The sequence below is a fragment of the Protopterus annectens genome, chromosome 12.part0 (assembly GCF_019279795.1).
Source record: "Protopterus annectens isolate FY-2018-M chromosome 12.part0, PAN1.0, whole genome shotgun sequence".
Taxonomy (NCBI): Eukaryota; Metazoa; Chordata; order Ceratodontiformes; family Protopteridae; genus Protopterus; species Protopterus annectens.
In genome coordinates, this window is record NC_056746.1 from 940913852 (window position 1) to 940935744 (window position 21893).

Below are 21893 nucleotides of genomic sequence, written 5' to 3' on the forward strand. Positions count from 1 at the left end.
CGACATGGGCATACCTAGACAGTGTAGCAGCTGCCTCATGTTCACTGACAGCCCTCTTCTCATAGCATATAATTCTTCTACTTGTGAGAAATGCATCTCCATCAGTAACCTGGAATCCATGCTCTCTCACACCACAGTAAGCACTTCTGACAAAGAGGAGATTGCCAGCACAAACGCCACACCACCCACATCACATAGCCAAGCACAACACACACCCACCTATGCAGAGGTCCTCTATAAAAACTTACCTAAACAGCAGAGACCCCCAAAACACACTCACAGACATTCCACACACGTCACCAAATGCATCACACACAGCAGACAACACACTAGTGTCTCACAAACACAGTCCATAAGGCATAACAATAAACCAACGCAGCCCATAAAGCATAACAATAAACCAAACATACTAGTCATTGGTGACTCAGTTGTGAGACACACTGATGTCCCTCTCACTAGGCTCGACAAGAAGAAGGTCATGGTCAGTTGCCTCTCTGGTGCCAGAATCCGCCACATCAGGCATGCACTTAAGTCTCTCCACAACAGGTACAAGTATGACTCTGTCATTGTCCATGTTGGTGTGAATGACTTGAGATGTATCTCCCTGGACTATATGAAGAGAGATTTGCATGAGCTCTCAACATATGTGTCCCAGGCAGGTATGACGCTAGCCCTAAGCAGCATCCTACCTTCACCAACAATGATACACAATACCAACAAAAAATAATTGACTTCAACAACTGGTTTAGTTTCTGGTGTCTTTCCAAAGGGATCCAGTATCTGTCTGCCTGGGATGACATGGTTAATAGGCCTTGATCCTTTCTCATAGCTGGCCTCCACTTGTCTCCCCTGGGATTCCGATCCTGGCCAAGGCTCTTGCCTCCACCATTGTGCCTTTTTAGGCTATGTCCCAAAGACAAATATTCCAAAATAAAAGATCTGCCAAAAAGCAAATTGAAGGGCATGCTGCTTAACGCTAGGAACCTTAAACTGAAAATGTACTCACTGGAGGCTGTCCTCGCACTGGAAGATGACGATGTCTGTGTGGTCATGGAAACATGGTTCAGGGCTGTGGAGAGCACTTCTGCCTTACCAGGCTATACTTCATTCCACACATTTTGACCCCAAAATGAGGTCTGGAAGACTAAGGGTGGTGAAGTCTCTATCTTCATTAAGGACAGACACAACTCCGAACTAGTTTGCCAGCATGACGCACTGGAATTACTGCAGGTACAACTGGCTGCTGGAAAGACACCCATCCAAGTTATAGCCAGCTATAGACCCCTCTCCATGACTCAGGACACCCACTCCTATGTGGACCTACTTGACACCATCAAGGTACACCCTAACACCCTGATCCTTGGTGACTTCAACTACCCCACCATAGACTGAGAGAACTATTCCTGTACTAAATGCACTCACCCAATGATTCCTTGACTTCATCATTTCTAACACACTAAACCAGCTCATCTCATCCACCATAAGAGGAGATAAAATTCTGGACTTGGTTCTCACCAACATGGGCGACCTCTGCACCACTCCCGTAGTATGTTCTTCCCTAGTGAGATCAGATCATCGGTCTGTCTCATTCATAGTTTCTATCCCAACCCCCCTCCAGCCATAACCAGGCTAAAAAACTTCTCAAAGGTTGACTACAACCTCCTAAGGGAGGGTATCAGCAGCCTCACACCACTGCCCCCCTCAGAGGATGCAGACAACTACGCTGAACAGAACGCCAGTGCAGTATACAAACACCTGTACATGTGCATGACCTCAGCCATACCCAACAGAACTAAACTCTGCTCCTCAAGGAAACACAAACCTGTCTGGTGGACATCCTCTATCAACAAGCTTTACAACAAAAGGAAGAAACTGTTGTCCAAGGGTAAAAAGAAACAAATTCCAAATTGGAAAAACTCCCTCCTCAGCCTCAACAAGTAAATTAGATCCCTAGTTAAAACCTCCAAAGGCAATTATGAATTGAAACTAGTTTCTGAAACAAAGAAAAAACATAAAGTTTTCTTCAGTTACACCAGGAACCTCCATGGCAAAGCCCAGGTTTGCTCCAAATCAGTACTTAATGGTACCACTGACACTGTTTAACGATACCACTTACACTGATTCTGTTGATTTAGCCAGCCTGCTAGCAGATAGGTTCAGCGCAAACTTCACCCCCCCCCCCATCCCCTCAAAGGTCCATTCAACATCCCTGATACTTGTCCTGCACCTCACATCTCCATCGACCAAGTGTTAAAGGCCCTATCCAGGGCAAAGAATACAGCTTCCATGGGACCTGATAGTATCCCAGGCTGTATTCTGCACCATCTCCAACAAGAACTAGCTTCGCCATTGAGCACCCTATTCAACCACAGCCTAAGTACAGGCTTCATTGCAGCAGAGTGGAGAACTGCCATTGTCATCCCTTTGCACAAAGGGGGTGCTACTACTGACTCTGGAAACTATCGCTCCATTAGCTTGACAAATCTGATCTGTAAAGCCATGGAACATATTATTCTGGATCTCATAAATAAGAACATAGGCCATCTCCAAGCACTTGACCCCACCCAGTTCGGATTCGTAAAGGGCAGATCTTGTCTACTGAACCTGGTTGACTTCTTTGAGACTGTCACCAAGGCCCTGGATGAGGGAATATCAGTACATACAGCTTACCTTGACTTGGCCAAGGCCTTTGACACACTCCCCCACTTGGGCATCATTGAAAAGCTAACACAGCTTGGTGTAGTTCCCTATCTCATCAGGTGGGTGGCCAAATGGCTCACTGATAGAACTCATAACGTCAAAATAGGCACCTCAAACTCCGACAGCAGACCTGTCACTAGTGGTGTTCCCCAGGGATATGTGCTGGGACCCCTACTGTTTGACATCTACTTCTCAGAGATCCAGGCAAAGACAAAAGGCCTATGGCTGACCAAGTTTGCAGATGATTGCAAGTTGGGTGTTGTCATTGACTCCCCAAATCATGTTAACATACTGAAAGAGGGTCTCACTGAAACAAATGACTGGTGCAAAGTCATGACCTTAAGTTAAATGCACAAAAATGTGCAAAAACATGACCCCTACTGATTACCACATCAACGGTAACCCCCTAAGCACACAACCTGTGGTGAGAGACCTGGGTACTTAGGTTGACAGCAATCGCACATTCGCCCATCATGTAGCGACAGTGGTCAGAAAAGCCTTTTACTTGGTTCATCTCATAAGTAAAGGGATTGCATCCAGAAAAAATTAGGTTATTATGTCTCTGTACTCCTCCCTCATTAGACCAATAATTGAGTATAATGCCCCATTTGATATGTACCTCTCCAAACACCTGCACCAGCTGGAAAGGCCATAGAGAATCAATGGCCTCAACACCTGTCCTATGCAGACAGGCTGAAATCACTATCACTCTACTCAGTATCATACAGATTGCTCAGAGTTGATCTGTGTCTTGCCTACAAGGCAATATCGGACCCTGCCCTACTAGAGATGCTCCATATATATAAGTTTAAGTTCTCACGCATTATCTGCTCGAAAGGCCTAACTGTAATATGTGGCATCAACAAAACCTGCTGAAGAGACAGGTTTGTCTCCCAGAGGCTGCCTCGTCTCTGGAATAGACTTCCCATACATGCCAAACAGTACCATGCTGACCCTCTTCAAGCGCAGCCTTGATGAGTGGAATGTCCCAGGGATTCCACCTGTGTCCCTCATTGACAGGGGTGACAGATGCTGACTGAGGTTTCTTTTTTGGAGATAAACTTTTGGCTAGGCTTGTAAGGGCCCCAGAGCCATTAACCTAGTAACCTCCTATGATCCTATGATTTTCTCTCTCTCTCTCTGTATATATATATATATATATATATATATATATATATATATGTATATATATATATATATATGTATATATATATATATATATACATATATATATATATATATATATACATACATACACACACACACACACACACACACACACACACACACACACACACACACATATATATATATATAGATATATATGCTAAATATTATTAAATAAGGTTTTATGCCATTAAAAACTGTTCGGGAATGGATGATGTCATTTTAGTGTCCTTGATTGTGATTTTATAAGCTGAAGACTGATGTAAAATAGCTTGTACTGAGGAAGGTGTTGATTTAACAGTGAAACTGGTTTACATTTAGCTCCTGGTTTCCCACCATGGATATAATTTTTGAAATAAACATTGCCATGTTGGACATGCAGTGCTAAGCATGTTTTTTGTTTGTTTATCAGAGGGAGAACTTCACCATGCCAGGAGACCAAAGAATAATAAGAAAAACACAGAAAGACCCAAATGAATAAATGTTTGGATTTTCACTTGTAAGAATATATGTTTCTTGGCAGTAAGAGTACTTTTGTTTTTATTTTGCCTGTCAGTGTAAATAAACTGTACTAAACTTGTGATAGCTGCCTCCTGTGTTTTTACCCACTATGGTACATACAAATTTAACACATTATCTGTTACAGCATACATTACGTATAATTCATCATATATCTAGTCACAGAAACCAATTATTTCTCTGTCCAAGCCTGACCTAGTGCTGATCTTCATAATAAATAGGAAAATCCACAACAGTGAAAGCTCCATTCAAAAGCAGTAGCAGGTAGTTTGCAAAGCCCTTTATCCAAAACCAGTAATGGAACCCCTAATTAAGGCATGTGTGGGGAGGACCTAACGAAAGTACTACAATGCTATGGAGTAGAGCTGATGATCATACAGTGGGACTAGGAGTGTCTACAAGCTATGAAGAACTAAATTTAGGCAAATCTGTCCAAAATGTAACAATTAGAAATTAGAACTTCTTTAGTCTTTAAGGAATTTATATTATAGAACATTATAAAGGCTACTAAGAAACAGAAAATGAAAGAAAAAAACATTTGGGTCAGAGAAAATACTAGCATAATTCTATAAAACATTGCAATAGTTATCTGCACCATATACCCTCAAACTTTTTTATTTATTCACAACTCCACGGTTGGTGCATGTTCATTTTCAGAACTTAGCTAAAACAATTTCTGTACTTAAAATGTGGACAAAAATATCATTAAATAATTATGGTCTATTTATAGGTTCATAGGTAGGTACTAGACTATCTGCCTGAAGGCATTTATAAGCCTAGCCAGAATGTGTTGGCTGTCCAGCAGAGCCACTGAAGTGATCTGCGGGGTAAACTTTCATTTCATTGCTAAATGCTGATAACAGGACAGGATTATTGCTACTGTGTTTAATTTGTATTTGCTCAAGTTTTATTTCCTATCAGCATGGATATGTTGCAAAATATTTTTTTTTACCTGAGCCTGAGGTTACAGACAATTCTTGCTCAACTTGATATACTGGACACTTCCAATCAACAGACCCCACCCTTCTTGCCACTGATACAGACAAAACATTTGATCTAATTAGCTACCGATATCATAATTCTTAAAAGTATTGCTAGCCCAGTGCAGCTAATTAATGTTATTAGAACTCTTCTTAAAACTAAGAAAGCTTATGTATCAATCATTATAACCAGTCCAAGGATGGCAGGGAGTGATGTGAGCTGAGTAATTCCTGCTAATCCCTTCTCTTTTCGTTAGGGCCATACAATCTTTATTAAATCTTGTTTCTGAAAATAATATCAAAACAATAGAGCCCTCTAAACCCTGTCATGTATTTTGATGATCTATTATTAAATATTTCTGATCCAGGTAACTCTTCAGAAGCATTTTTACTCTGAAGCACAGAGTTCAGTCTGTCTTAGGTTTTATATTTAGATAAAGATGGACACACTACATTTTCGCCTACAGTAGAAAATAAAATTATTATTATTATTAGTTGTAGTAGTAGTAGTAGTAAGTACATAGGCCAGTGGTGTACAGCTGATCCTAATTATTGCTAAGTATGTAGGCCATTGGTGTACACCTGATCCCCATTATTACTAAGTACTTAGGCCATTCGTGTACACCTGATCCCCATTATTACTAAGTACTTAGGCCATTCGTGTACACCTGATCCCAGTTATTACTAAGTACTTAGGCCATTCGTGTACACCTGATCCCCATTATTACTAAATACGTAGGCCATTTGTGTACACCTGATCCCAGTTATTACTAAGTACTTAGGCCATTCGTGTACACCTGATCCCCATTATTACTAAATACGTAGGCCATTTGTGTACACCTGATCCCAGTTATTACTAAGTACTTAGGCCATTGGTATACTCTAGATCCCTATAATGATTTTAATTTAAATTCTGGACTGATCTTCCAGCACTTTCAAGATAAGACTAAAGTTCAGGCTTGATATCCGCTCCCCCTCAAGGGACAAATGAATTTAATTAAAATGCTGTTTTTGCCTAAATAGCTCTGTTATTTAGCTAACACATTGAGTCTCCCTTATTTCAAATTTATCAAGAATATACTGAGTGTACTGAAATAAATTTCTTTAGAGAAGTAGAATTCCACACATTCCATGGTTACCATCAATCCAAATGAAGCAGTAAGATGAACTATAATTGCCATATCCCAAATAGTACACTGTGGTACATGTTAACTGCTGATAGGGAAACTCAGAACAGTACTAATCCACAATTACAGTTTATTGCTTTAATTGGTTATTTTTTTAATCTGACGTATGTATTAGAACAGGGCCATCTAGATAGACACTTCAAAAAATGTTAAGTAATATATTCAGATCTTCATAAATCGTACCCAAAATATTGGCCAATATTTTCAATATACAAAATGTTCCATTTACCTCTGGACAAAAAGACTGAGTATATACTTTTTGCAAACTTAACTGAATAATGAAGTCCAGATACTGATATTAACAAAAAACATTTCGTGGTGTTAGCTTCATTGATCAACAAATTCTTGTTGTGGCAATATTTTTTAATATTAGCTAAAAATACTACACCTTAGCAAAAGACCTAATAAATTAACAATTATCCATTGTAACGGCAAACGTCTTTCTTGCACATGCCATCTATTAATATATAATGCATAGCACTTTAAAAATACATGTCTGTTGAATGGGAAAAAGACCAGTATCACTTTGTTCATACAACAATTGAAAGTTACCTGAATATGCTTAAATTTAAGTTAGCAGAAAATCAAGGATTTTACATTACAGTTTTCTATGGCTTCCAATATGTGTGGATGGAAGCAAATGCCCTGAGGAATGAAATCCCCAAACTGCATTTGCTGGGTGGGATAAAACATGTTTTTTGCTTGGGGGCATGATCCTCTTCACCCCCCCAATGTGGGGATAACAATCCTCCACCCTCCAAACTTATATATACGAACTCCACAGTTGCACCAACTTGAAGAGGGAAATTCCTCGAAAAAAGGCATTACCGCAGGCACAACTCGCCAACAGTAATTTCCTGTAGATGAACTCCAACTGTCGGCGGGTTGATTCTTGAGCAACTGAAGCTTGACAGTTCAGTCTTCATCCACCAGTAGGGTAACATTTTCTTTAATTAGTATTTTCTTTATAGCCCTCTGGTTCCCCCCAGCACAAAAGAAGCCCAATTTGCTGGAATAACTGGGTAATGTGAGTTTGTTGGTACACTGTGGGACTGACCTATTAAACCTTGGATGATACAAACTCAAAATATTATAAATAAAATTCTGTAGTTAAATAATGATTATACTAATAGGTCCTTTTTTGGTATTAGTACCCACTGTCTTATTTCAAGAACAGCACAAGATATTTAATACTGCCTACATGAAAATAAACAGCTGTCTCTTGAGAGGTGGACAAGGTCTCTTGCAATGCTTAACCTTCAAGAAGTAGCCTAACTTTTCCTTTGTTCTCCTAATAGTCTGTCCATGACACTGTCGAGGGCAGGACACAGGAGGCTTAGTGTGGATCTCACGTGTCCTTTCCATGTTAATATTATTGTTAATATTATTATTATTATGTTGTTGTTATGTTGTTGTTGTTATTCACTTTATTTAAATGTAATTCTGTGGACTATATATTTTAAATGCCATAGCATATAGTATGCTTTGTATATCTTTTGTTATTGGTCTTGTTGAGTATTTTATAGAATAAGAAATTTAACCCTGGAACTGGAAGTGTCAGGGATTTTAGCCACTGGGTTCCCATTAACAATGTACTTCATTGCAGACTGGGCTTAGCATTAGGAAGCTCACTGCTAGAGACTACTAAGAGGTGAATCCAGGCACCCCTAGGAAAATACCGCAGTGCACAGTTACACCTGCACTTAACTACCTACCTGTCCCAGTATACCTACCCATAGCTTTGTAGACTGACATCCCAGTATGCATCCCGTGCATTCATTCATTTGCATATGCATTACACACTGGACTCCTGGATGCATTCTGAAATGTTTGCTGCACAGCTGAATTCTGAAAAATTACAAACGTAATGACCTTTGGAGCAGTTCAGAAAATGTGCCAAACATCCACAGATCTAATGATCTGTTTTTTTTGAAAATTTTAGCTAGTTTTTCTAATTATACACTCACTTTACAGCACCTTTGTTTAAATGCCATATAGTATGGTAAGCACTGACATATATTAGTTTATATTCTTCCTTGGTTCCTGTAGACTGCAATACTTTCTCTACTGTTTTCTTTTTGATGTGGTACTTTGATTTACTGCTAAAGTTATTTTAAATCTTTCTTATATTTCCTTACTACATTATTTGAGCATTTTCCCAGTATTAAATTTCTAACTGGTCTTAGTAAATCAGAGCCAAAAATAATAAAATTACTTACACGCTGCAGTAAATGCTGATACTTGTGACATTGTTTTTTTTTGTGGTGTAAACTAGACTGCCAGATGATTTTGTATTTTGTTTGGCTTTTTTTTCATTTCTAGAGGCTAAAATCTGCATGTGTAAGTAATTTGATGCAGTTTGCATACAGTAAGTTATAAGCTTTCTGGTGTATCTCAACTAGAAAAATATATTCATTATTTATTTGTTTATTATCTGAATAGTGCCCATTTATACTGGAGGCCTAGGGGCAAAATCTAATCACAATATAAAAAATATGCAAGATAGTGAAAAAGTCAAGGTTCACCTTACATGTAGATTAACAAAATAGTATGCAGTGGTGTCTTTGCACATTTTTATTTATTTGTTTAGACTCTGTTGACCAGGTTAGTCCCATTAGACCAATGGCCTCTTTTCAGGAGACACCTGAGGTGGTATTTATACCATCAAGGAGAAATTTGGCCAGGACATGGAGGAACTTCTGCTACTCTTTTCCATAAGTGTTATGGGATCCTTTTCATCCTCCTGAGCTACCACCAACTCATTCAAATGAGGCTTAAGTTTACTGTCTCATCCAACATTTATTGATTTATTTATTTATTGATTGGAAATGTTCTGTTGACTGGAAACCCATTTACAGGGCGGCATGAAAAGTAGGAAACATTCAGAAATTGTACATCATAAAGTAAACTAGAACTAATACATTTGATTGCACTTAATGCTTACATTTAATTAAATACATGAAATATATATTTTAATTCCTATTAAGGAAAGTGACTAATAAATATAGGCAAGTTTGACTGTAACAATTGATAATCAGATTATCTTATTCGGTAGAGATTAATGGTTTCTAAACAGAGTCCTTGTCTATTATAGCTGCATGACACAAATATTGTGGAGGTTGTATAAGAGATTTGCAGTGAACATATGTGTCAGGCATGTTAGGACAGGTGACAATTGCTGTATAACAGGTACCAAACCAGAGCTTTCTGTAGAGGTGACAAAAGTATGAAAGGAAGAAGTAAGTAAAATGACATCATAATGAAGTACTTCTTAACTATAAGGCAGCACTGATGACTTAACAGAGTGCAGTTAAAACTGGAAGAAAAAAGATGGAAGCTAGTTATGAATCACCACTTGCAAAGTAGCAGCTAGAAGTCTGTAAGGAAATCAAAGAGTACAGGATCGAGAGAGGAATTTGGCAAGAATGGACATAATAAAGCCATTACCAAGGTAGGCCAGAAAGAAATATGAAGTTGATCTACTTATATAGTTTATCAATGGAGAGGCCAGCCTCCCTGAAAAAGTTTAGAGAGATTTCATAGGAGGTCAAAGCAAAACGAAAAATGCTTTTTACTTAAAATATTAATTATATTATATTGTTTTTATGTGAAATCATACTAAATGCAGAGTGACAGTCATTGAATATGTGTATTTTATTGTAATCAGTAGTAAAAAAAAATGTTGCAGTAAGCCAAGCATTACTTACTTCCCATAGTACGTGTGTGTGTGTGGGGTGGTGGTGGTGGTGGGGGGTAGGATACAATATGGCATATTCTAATTCTATAATGGGAGGCCCAGAGTACTTTTTTTATCTATGAGAAGCTCAAGGACTCTTCTTTGGTTTGAAGGAGTTTCACTGTGACAATCTGAAAACATGCCTAGCAGAAAGGGCAGATGCAGGAGTTCTGGTCCTGGATAATCCTACATAATTAATGGTTAATGGATTCCCACTTCTCATATGACACCTGACAAATTAATAAAACACCAGTAATGTTCTGACTGGTACTGTAACGATTATACTGCTTAGTACGGACATATGGTATGCCACAATGTATTCAAAAGCAGGTTATGTAATATAGTACAAAGGAGTACATACTTTGTACTATAATATACACCAGTACTGTACCAAAGTTGCCTAACAATACCCACTAATGCAATACATATTTGTACTATACATGCCACAGCACAGACTTTGTATAACAGTCCATATCAAAATGGGTGTCGTGATATACACATTGCGAAGTTCAGCAGGTCCTATTTTTGAAGGTAAAGAGGACCAAATGGGCTACCTATCAGATGATTTATAATGTACCCCAAAATAGTAAGACAAACTGTGGCTGGTTAATTCTTCTGTCTGTTTGTGTGTGTGGAAATGGATGTGATTGCGTATTTGTGTGTGTGTGTGTGTGTGTGTGTGTGTGTGTGTGTGTGTGTGTGTGTGTGTGTGTGTGTGTGTGTGTTGTTTGTATGGTTATGTCTGTCTGTCTGTCAGTATGTGTGGTGTTTCAGTCTGCTTCTTCATAGGAATATATACCTGCATATGTTTTTTTGGATACCCAAATACTTTTTTAATGTGTAGGGGAGGCTCAGAGTTTTTTCTCTGGAGAATTTTCTCTGCTCTGGGTAAGCAAACGGTCACAGAATCCAAGAATCCATGTACTATGTAAGACATCAGTTTGCTTTTAATAGAAAATTGGTGTGTGTGTGTGTGTGTGTGTGTGTGTGTGTGTGTGTGTGTGTGTGTGTGTGTGTGTGTGTGTGTGTGTGTATTGTTTATAAATAAAATATACTGCTGTACCAAAATAACCTACTAATATTCAGTTCTCAATACAGAGTTCCTGCTGAAGTCACTGACGAAGACAGAGATGATGAAGAGCGGGAGATCGCTTGTATGGAGATTCCTCCATCTTACAGTGCAGTGTTGTCCAGTTCTGAGCATGTCTCTTCAGACACTGATGGTGATCAGGCTGAATCAGTACGGCCAAAGACCAAAATGGCAAAAGACGCAGGCATGCCACTTGGTGTTGCTTCAAGCACATTGACAGCTAGTGAGCTGCTATTAAACAAGTAAGGACTGGCACATTGTATGCTGTAGTATCTGTATCAGGTCACACATTGTATGTTGTAGTATCTGCATCAGGTCACACATTCTATGCTGTAGTATCTGCATCAGGTCACACACTATATGCTGTATATCAGGTCACACACTGTATGCTGAAGTATCTGTATCGGGTCACAGAATGTATGCTGTAGTATCTGTATCACGTCACACATTGTATGCTGTAGTATCTGTATTAGGTCACACATTGTATGCTGTAGTATCTGTATCAGGTCACACACTGTATGCTGTAGTATTTATATCACGTCACACATTATATGATGTAGTATCTGTATCAGGCCGTACACAACACAGATGATTATACATAGTTACAGCAACAGAGAAAAGGCCAGTGTACAACACCTCCCACCTGTGCAATCCTTATTCCCCATTATTGGTCAGAGCCATGTTTAATGTGTGTGGTAAAAGCATGCTGGTCAATTTTCAACACTTTTACTTTAGGTCTAACACTATTAAAACCAACTAATGCAAATTTAGTTCCTTTTTTTAACATCTATTGTTTCTATTGTGCCTTTAGGTTCATAGGTAGGTACTAGGCTATCTGCCCAAATGCATTTAAAGCCTAGCCAGAATGTGTTGGCTTTCGCCACCCCCTTAGATTAGTTCCCTGTGCCTCTGTCCAGCAGAGCCACTGAAGTGATGCCCGAGGTAAACTTTCTGTTTCCCATCTACTCGTCAAGGTTTCTTTTGAAGAGTGTTAGCGAGGACCTTTGACTAATGTAGATTGGGATCTTGTTCCAAAGCTTGGTAAGTCTCTGGGACAGGAATCTATCCCTCCAGCACGTCCTATTTCTGTATTTCTGTATGCACACCTTTTAAATCAGATGGTTACTTTCTTGTACAGTATTTCAGTATAACAAAAAATCCCATCAACATCCCTGAAGACTGACATACCTAGGCCTTCATTCCTGCTCTTTCCATTTTTTAGAGTAACCCACATGTAGTATGGCATTATGAGCAAGTAAACTAGTAGGTGGTGACTGGCGTAGCATTGTCAGCTAAGATGTCACACTTAGTAAAGGTGGCAGTTGCCAGAGTTAGAAAGGTGAAAAGTAATGAGATCAATTGTTTATTTATTTGTGTGCTTTTGTTGACCATGAAAGTCCACTGGGCTGAAATGAGCCCATTTTCAGTGGAGGCCTGGGGAGAAAAGCTCCACAAACAAAATACAAGGTAACAGAACATTAGTTAAAGGCCTGGGGTGAAAAGCTCCACAAACAAAATACAAGGTAACAGAACATTAGTTAAAGGCCTGGGGAGAAAAGCTCCACAGACAAAACACAAGGTAACAGAACATTAGTTAAAGGCCTGGGGAGAAAAGCTCCACAGACAAAAATGCAAGATAATAGACAATAGTTAAACAAGGATTTACAAGGTGTTATTATCAAAGAAATGAGAAGAAAAACAGGTGCTGCCAAACAAAACACCTCCTTTCTTACACAATGTCTCTCATTTTATTTTCATTCTTTGTTCTATTTTTGCATTAAAATATATATTTTTCTTTTAAACACACATGATAACTTTTTAAAAATGTATGTTCATGGCAAAAACATTGAATAATATGACACCATCCTAAATTTGTGCAGCAGGAAAAAGAAAAATGGCACTTCTTTTCCAAATCAGATGAACTGCTGTATGTTGTCCATACAAAATTATGTCCCAAATAAAATATTTTTTCTTATTAAGCTATTCCTTTTTTCCCTTTACTGGACTGAAGTGTCATGGTAACTTAAATTTTTGTAACTGCTCTAAATATGTTTGGCATAAATCTAAATAAATATTTTTCCAAGACTTTGTAAATATTAATATATATGCGTGTGTGTGTGTGTGTGTGTGTGTGTGTGTGTGTGTGTGTGTGTGTGTGTTTGTGTGCATAAAGATATATATATATATATATATATATATATATATATATATATATATATATATATACAGTTTACCATCAAATACTTGAAGTGCATCCGTTTGACTGACAGTTGTTAGAAAGACTCTTTTCAAGGTTTCATGATGTTGCAAAATTTTTTATTGCACCTACAATGCCAAAACCCTATTCCTGTAATACGTCCTGGACGGCAAATGGGTTTTTGTGGACAACTCCCAGAAATATCAAATGTCAAACTCCAATTTTACCATGTTCGACATTAGGGAGGAAAATTATTTCAAATTTCGACATTTAAGTTTGGCATTCCAAACATTCAACCATTTGATAGTAAACATATATATAATATATATATATATATATGTATGTATGTATGTATGCATATATATATATATATATATATATATATATATATATATATATATATATATGTGTGTGTGTGTGTGTGTGTGTGCGTGTATGTATGTATGTATATATGCCTATAGCTAGATATAGACAGAAAGATATAAGTATACAGATACATACATAGATGTGTGTGCATGTATTTAAGTTTTCCTTTTCTTATGGTACTATCTTTTATGCCTTTCAGGATAGTTCAAGACGATGAACTGGAGCAGTCTGAGAAGTTTTCCCAGACCCTCCCACGACCCTTGAAGTTGGGCTTTGCACTTTATAACACAATGGTGTCGCGGTCTGAAATGCTGTGCTACTTTGTTATCATCCTGAACCACGTGGTGTCAGCCTCAATCCTTACTCTCGTTCTGCCCATCCTTATTTTCCTGTGGGCCATGCTATCTGTTCCCAGGCCAACAAAGCGTTTCTGGATGACGGCAATTCTATACACAGAGGTACGTTTCATATAGAAGGACAGGATTCAGGATAAGAAGTGGTTGCCCAGCCTACCACTGCAAAGATACACATTATGAGACTTAACAACTACTCTGTGTTCAAAAGTACAGTAAAGGAAAAGTAGTATATAAAGTGATGCCTTAAGTAGAACAGTAATTAATAAATTCTGTTTGGAAAATTATTTGTTTTTGTTGTTCTGTGATGCATGTGACAGCTAGAAGGTAATGATTTCTGAAACTTGGGATAGCAAAAACACAAAGATTAGCAGTGAATTAAACTGGTCAATAATGAAATGTATTTTCTAAGCCGTTTCAGGAATGCTCCTGTTTTAAATGAATGGGATCATCTTCTGGATCAAAAAGTGAGGCTATTTCATAAATATTGTTGTTATTTCCATCAAAAACAGATTACTACATTTGCTTAGATGCAACGTAGTCCACATGGCAATGGTTATGAGTGAAAACAGCTTACAAATACAATATACATATGTGATGAGCATGCTTTTGCCATGCTATGCTATCCTTAATTAATTAAAACAAAAGAAAGTACATTTTGGAAAAACTGTTTTACTGCGCTGTTATTTTAAAGAGATCTCTGAAGTGTTAAATTCAAGTGGCATGAAACAAACTGTTAGTCTACTGCTGTCCTGTGCTCAGATGTCTTAATACACTGCCTGGTTTAAAGTACCAGTACATTTCAAATGTTTTGAATAAGGAATGATTTTATAAAAAAAATTACTTATAAAATGAATTTACTCTTAGGCATCTAAGTCAGAAAAAAATAATTTTTTCAAGAGTATAGCTTTGCAGCATTGCATCCACTGAAATATCTATCTATCTCTCTCTCTCTCTCTATATATATATATATATATATATATATATATATGTGTGTGTGTGTATATATATATATATATATATATATATTTATGGGCTTACTTTACATGATCGAACTTTCAAATGTTCGAATTTCATATGGCCGAGACCATATGATCGAACATTTAAAAGTTCGAACATGTAAAAAAATAAATAAAACAAAAACAAACCAAAAAAACTACACGTTCCAAGCAGGGGGGCAAGCTCCCCTGCACTTTCCTTCTATTTAAATATCCCAACTCCGAGATCGCACTACATTGTGGAAAAGGGAAATCTTCCTGTTCCGCACTGTATGGAGATCTCCATTCAGACCATTTGAACTTTTAAAAGTTCGATCATATTGTCTTGACCATATGAAAGTCGATCTTTTAAAAGTTCGACGATCTGAAGGGGACCCATATATAGGTTCATAGGTTCATAGGTTCATACTAGGCTATCTGCCCTAGGGCATTTATAAGCCTAGCTAGAGTGTGTTTGGCTTTCGCCACCCATTTTAAATTAATTTTGCTATGCCCTTTTTCGAGGTTAGTATACTGTGCCTCTGTCTAACAGTGACACAGAAGTGATACCCGGGGTAAACCAATGATCTCCCATCCACTCATCAAGATTCCTCTTGAAGAGTGTCAATGAGGGACTCTGCCTAACCTGGACTTGGATTTTATTCCAGAGTGAAGGGAGCCTCTGGGTTATGAATCTGTCCCTCCAGCATGTCCTATTTTTTTCAGTGCTGAGGTTCAAGTCTCTCGAGCGAGTAGCTTGATGGGATTTGGATTTTCTGAGATGCAGCATATCCATTAATTTCAGGTTGGACATGGCTTTATACGTCAGGCACAGATCGCCTCTGAGCAGGCGGTATGCCACTGAGTAGAGCTGGAGTTTCTTTAACCGGGCAGCATATGGCATCTGTTTGAGCCCTTTGAGCCTCTTGGTGAGGTACTTTTGGGGTCTTTCCAGTTGCTGCAGGTGTCTGGTAAGGTACATCCCAAAAGGGGCATTGTACTCAATTATGGGCCTGATGAGGGATGAGTAAAGAGGCATGATGACCTCCCCTGATCTAGATGTGAATCCCTTCATGATTAGGTGGGCTATATAAAATGTTTTTCTAACCACTTTGGCCACGTGGTTGTCAAATGAGAGATTGCTATCAACTTGGGTCCCCAGGTCCCTAATTACTTCTTCTGTACTTGATGGATTACCACCTATGTGGTAATTTGTGGGCACTTTGTTTTTGCCAAAGGGGATGACTATACACTTTTTGGCGATTAGCTTGAGGCCATGGCTCTGGCACCAGTTGTCTGTTTCTATGAGGCCCTTTTGGAGGATGCTTGTGTCGGCTGGAGAGTTGATTATGGCACCCAGTTTGGAGTCATCTGCGAACTTGGTCAGCCACAGTCCTTCCGTGTTGGCCTGTACTTCCGAGAAATATATAACGAACAAGAGAGGTCCCGGGACTGAGCCTTCCGGGACGTCACTTGTAACTGGTTTGGAGTCTGACATGGCTCCAGCAATTCTAACCATGTGGGTTCTGTCTTTGAGCCAGTTTGCAACCCATCTAGTGACATAGGGTTTTATATTTAAGCTGGTGAGCTTATCTATAATGCCCGAGTGGGGTATTGTATCTAAGGCTTTTGCGAGGTCCAGGTAGGCTGTGTGGACCACCTACCCCTCGTCAATGGCCTTGGTGACTGTTTCAAAGAAATCGACCAGGTTTAAGAGGCAGGATCTGCACTTAACAAAGCCGAACTAGGTAGGATCCAGTGTCTGTAGGTCCCCATATATATACAGATATATATATATATATATATATATATATATATATATATATATATATATATATGTATATATATATGTATATATATATATATATATATATATATATATATATATATATATATATATATATATGTATATGTGTGTGTGTGTGTGTGTGTGTGTGTGTGTGTGTATATATATATATATATATATATACACACACACACACACATATATACTCATAATATACAAATTATGTATATCTGTATGATTTCCTATGAATAAACCACCACACAGGTGGTCGAATTTACTAATGCAAACTGTTCTGTAAAAGTCTTAATACCGTATACTGGCATACCTGAAACATATAAAAAAAACTCCCTACCACTGTGAACCCAGGAACAAACATTACTATGGGTCCAGAAGAGGGACAAATGTGGGCAGTCAGTATCATGGTTTTTCAACATTCCAGGATTTGAGCTGTAGGAATTGTACAGGTGGACTTGACAAGCTGTGTGGCAAGTTATTGATAGGAAATCTATAATATATATAGGTTCATAGGTTCATACATGTATACTAGGCTAATGGCCCTGGAGCCTTTACAAGCACAGCCCATAGAAGCCGCCCAACATTAGTTCCCAGTGCCGCTATCAAGTAGGGCCACTGGAGTGATCCCCGCCGTGAACTTCTGTTTCCCATCCACTCATCAAGATTTCTCTTGAAGAGGGCCAGTGAGGTGCTCTGCTTGACATGTATGGGAAGTCTATTCAAGAGCATGGGCAGTCTCTGGGTTATGAACCTGTCCCTCCAGCATGTTCTGTTGATTGTGGTAATGAGGTTGAGGTCTCTAGAGCATATGGTGTGGAGGGATTTGGATTTCTTTAGCTGTATGTAGCATTTCTAACAGAGCTGGGTCAGACATGGCTTTGTAAGTCAAGCAGAGATCACCTCTTAGTAGACGATATGAGACAGAGAATAGCTGGAGTTTTTTGAGTCTGTCCATGTAGGACATGTGTTTAAGGCCTGGGATCCTCTTCGTGAGGTACTTTTGTGGCCTTTCCAGCTGTTGCAGATGTCTAGTGAGGTACTTGCCAAATGGGGCATTGTACTCGATGATTGGTCTAATGAGGGAAGAGTAGAGAGAGATGATGATGGACGCTTTCTTCCTGGATGTAAAACTCTTGGTAATGAGATGTGCCACACAGAAGGACTTTTTGATCACAGCAGCATTGTGGTGGTCGAAGCACAGGTTGCTGTCAACCTGTGTCCCCAGATCTCTTATAACACCTTCAGTGCTCAGTGGGCTCCCATCAATGTGGTAATTAGTGTGAACTGAGTTTTTCCCAAAGTGGATGATGACGCATTTTTGGCATAAAGCATAAAGCCATGGTTTTGACACCAGTCATTGGTCTCAGTGAGGCCTTTCTGTAAGATGTCTACATCACTTTTGGAGTTAATAATGGCTCCCAGCTTGCAGTCATCTGCAAACTTGATCAGCCAGAGTCCCTCAGTTTTGGCCTGGACTTCTGAGAAGTAGATGCTAAACAGGAGAGGACCCAGGACCGATCCCTGTGGGACTCCACTCGTGACTGGTTGGCAATCTGACTTGGAGTCCGCTACTTTCACACTGTGGGTTCCATCTGTGACCCAATTTGCAACCCACCTAGTGATATAAGGGTTGATGCCTAGTTTGGTGAGTTTATCAATAATTCCTGAGTGGGGAATGGTATCAAAGCCCTTGGCCAGATCAAGATAGGCTGTATGTACTGCCTTGCCCTCATCCACAGCTCTGGTGACTGACTCAAAGAAGTCAACCAGGTTTAGCAGGCATGATCTACATTTCACAAAACCAAATTGCATGGGATTTAGAGTTTGGAGATTCCCTATATCTTTGTTAATCAGATGCATGATGATGCGCTGTATAGCCTTACATATAAGACTCATCAGATTAATGGCGTGATAATTCCCAGGGTCTGTATTCTCTCCCCCTTTATGGTGAGGGGTGACTGTAGCAGTGCACCATTCGATAGGGACAAAGCCTGAGGTGAGGCTGTGATTGAACAGGGCACACAGATGTATCATAGTGAAGAAATGAAGTAGTACCTTATCCAGTTTTTCAGTGTTACAGTGCTCCATTTGTATCTCCAAATGATCATTCAGAAGAAAAACACAGCTCCTTCCTTACCTTCCCACTTATATCGCTAGACAGTTTGTTTTTCATTAAGACCTACTGCAAAGACTTGAACTGTATTGGTCATGTTCTGAAGCAAGTGTAAGTAACAAACCTTTGGACTTGAATATAACATCTTTATCCTATTACAATGCCAAATGCTAGATTTTTTGGTGAAAAAACTGTGTTTTTATATTTATTTTATTGATAAGGACTGCCCCTTGATTTTTTCTAAGAGTTGACAATCCCTGACATGACATGATAAAGGACTAAACCCACAATATCTCCATAACTAGTTTATTGTATAGGCTACTGTATTTCCATGCTAAATGCAAAGGTAGTTTCTTAGTTTCTTGAAAGACAATTTGTAAACTAGTGTGTGTAGATGGAACACCTTTCATTGAAAATGAACACATGGAATGGTGTAGTAATGAAACCATGATGTAAATAAAAAGCTGCTCCTCTAAAGAGGTAAGTTGTTTTGATTACCCACAATTCTTTGCAGTTGTATGTAAATAATTGGCCAATACCTAACATGACATAATTTTGTGGGCAGAGTTATGGAGAAAAGCTAAGTAAACAATTAAACTAAACAAACATCACATTATGATCACTTTTGCAAAACCACATGAGAACTATAACTGGAAACTAAAATAGTAAGGCAAAAATGGTTTTGAAAGTGACCAATACACTTTAAAACGGAAACTGACAACTATTCCCTGTTGCTTGCAATATTAAATATGATGGCAATAACTCTAAACAGATACTTATATGAATTATTTTTTGTTACAATTCCAATTAAAACCAGTACAACACAAGTTGAGATAGACAGATGGAAACTTACAGTATTTGAAAAAGGATGCCACTGCAGCTTATGCAGATAACTGGATGATTCCACACCCCGGCATGCCGAACCCAAAACTAAGCTAGTGCTACAGAATACCTTGAAAAGAAATTTAGTCATAATGGACATTAGCATTGTGGTCTTAGCATCTTCATGTCTTGTGCAATGTGAGTAGACACTCACTGGGGCCTCTCAGTAGGTGCTTCTGTTACTCACTGGGACCTCTCAATAGGTTCTTCTGTTACTCACTGGGGCCTGTAAGTAGGTACTTCTAATACTCACAGTAGGTGCTTCTGTTATCTGCATTATACTTTTAATTGGTTAAGTCAGAAATGTCAGGACTGGCTATTAGTTTCAGCAAACAGTTTTTCTTAGTAGCATGGGGGTTTAGCATGAAGGTTAAAACTTCAACATCACTCACCCCGAGCTCCGTAGAGCTTAGAAATTGCAGTACATTGTGAACTAGGTTAATTCTTAAAAGGAATATATCATACATTAGAATTAAAAGGGCAATCTCTTTATAGACACACACACACACACACACACACACAGATATATATATATATATATGTATATATATATATATATATATATATATATATATATATATATATATATATATATATATATATATATATATATATATATATATATATGTATATATATATATATATATATATGTATATATATATATATATATATATATCTATATATATATATATATATATATATATATATATATATATATATATATATATATATATATATATATATATATATATATATATATATATATATATATATATATATGGGATCCGGACATATGCTCGACTAGCATATGTCCAAATCAGAAAACATCGAACACACATACATGAAAGCGCTTAACATCGACAAGCGCTTCAGTGTATGTGTGCCTGTTTCATAGATTAGACTACAGTGTGGGTAAGGGAAAATTACCTTTTCCCCACTGCAGTGCGATCTCGGAGTGAGAATAATAAAGTGGGGGGGTGTGGGGGGGTTCAGGCGGGCGAAGCCCCCCCTGCAGAAATGTAGATTTTTTTTGAACTTCACATACACGGAAGCGCTTTCGTGTATATGTGTTCGATGTTTTGTGATTCGGACATATGCTAGTGTTTGCATACAGTATTCTCTTTGCTTTATGGTAAGAGGATGTGTCTTTTAATGCAGAGACTTTTAGATATTCTGAAAGTTTGGGTAGGAGTGTGTGCATGTGTGTGTGCATACAAGTTAAGTCTAGAGCAGGGCTAGGTAAGTGCTAGGTTTAGTCTTATGTATGTATGTTAGGTATGGTATGGTATGTGTCTTAGTTAAATTACAATTGTCAGAATGATTTCTTTATTTTAGAGATTGAGTCTGAGCAAGCTAGGCAAGAAAACATATTTGAGTTCTGTGAGAATTGTTTTAGATCTCAATCTACAACTGCTTATTGCAGGTCTAGATAAGGAAGCATAGCAATGTTTTGTATGTTACTAAACAAATGGCTGTCACATGCAGACAGACTGCGATTATGTTTTGACCTTAGTTATAATAAATGCTGTATGAATGGCGTATGATTCTGTAAGATCATGGAAAACATATGAAGAAATAAAGAGAATGTTCTAGGGGTGCAGACAATCTGAGCTGTCAATTTAAAGTATGGAAGAAAGAATTATTGCATAATCTAATTGTCAGTTACAGTATGTGGGTTGTGATTGGAAAGAATATTCTAGTAGGTACCACCTAAGCTGAGAGTACTTTGATTCATGCATATAAAGTAAGCCATGTAGTCAGCCATTTTAGATTTGCTTTTTATGTAAAACTTCATTAAGCTGTTAATTGTATTTTGAATAAATG

The 21893-nt window shown here is 38.2% G+C and overlaps 1 protein-coding gene across 1 annotated transcript in view; it reads left to right on the forward strand.

The window, feature by feature from the left end:
- Positions 1–21893, forward strand: part of LOC122816231 (piezo-type mechanosensitive ion channel component 2-like) — a 1381906-nt gene that overhangs the window by 999798 nt on the left and 360215 nt on the right. Inside the window, exons 37-38 of the mRNA XM_044088974.1 lie at positions 11388–11621; positions 14142–14400. Coding sequence (XP_043944909.1) covers positions 11388–11621; positions 14142–14400 — 493 coding nt within the window. The remainder of the gene's footprint in view (positions 1–11387; positions 11622–14141; positions 14401–21893) is intronic.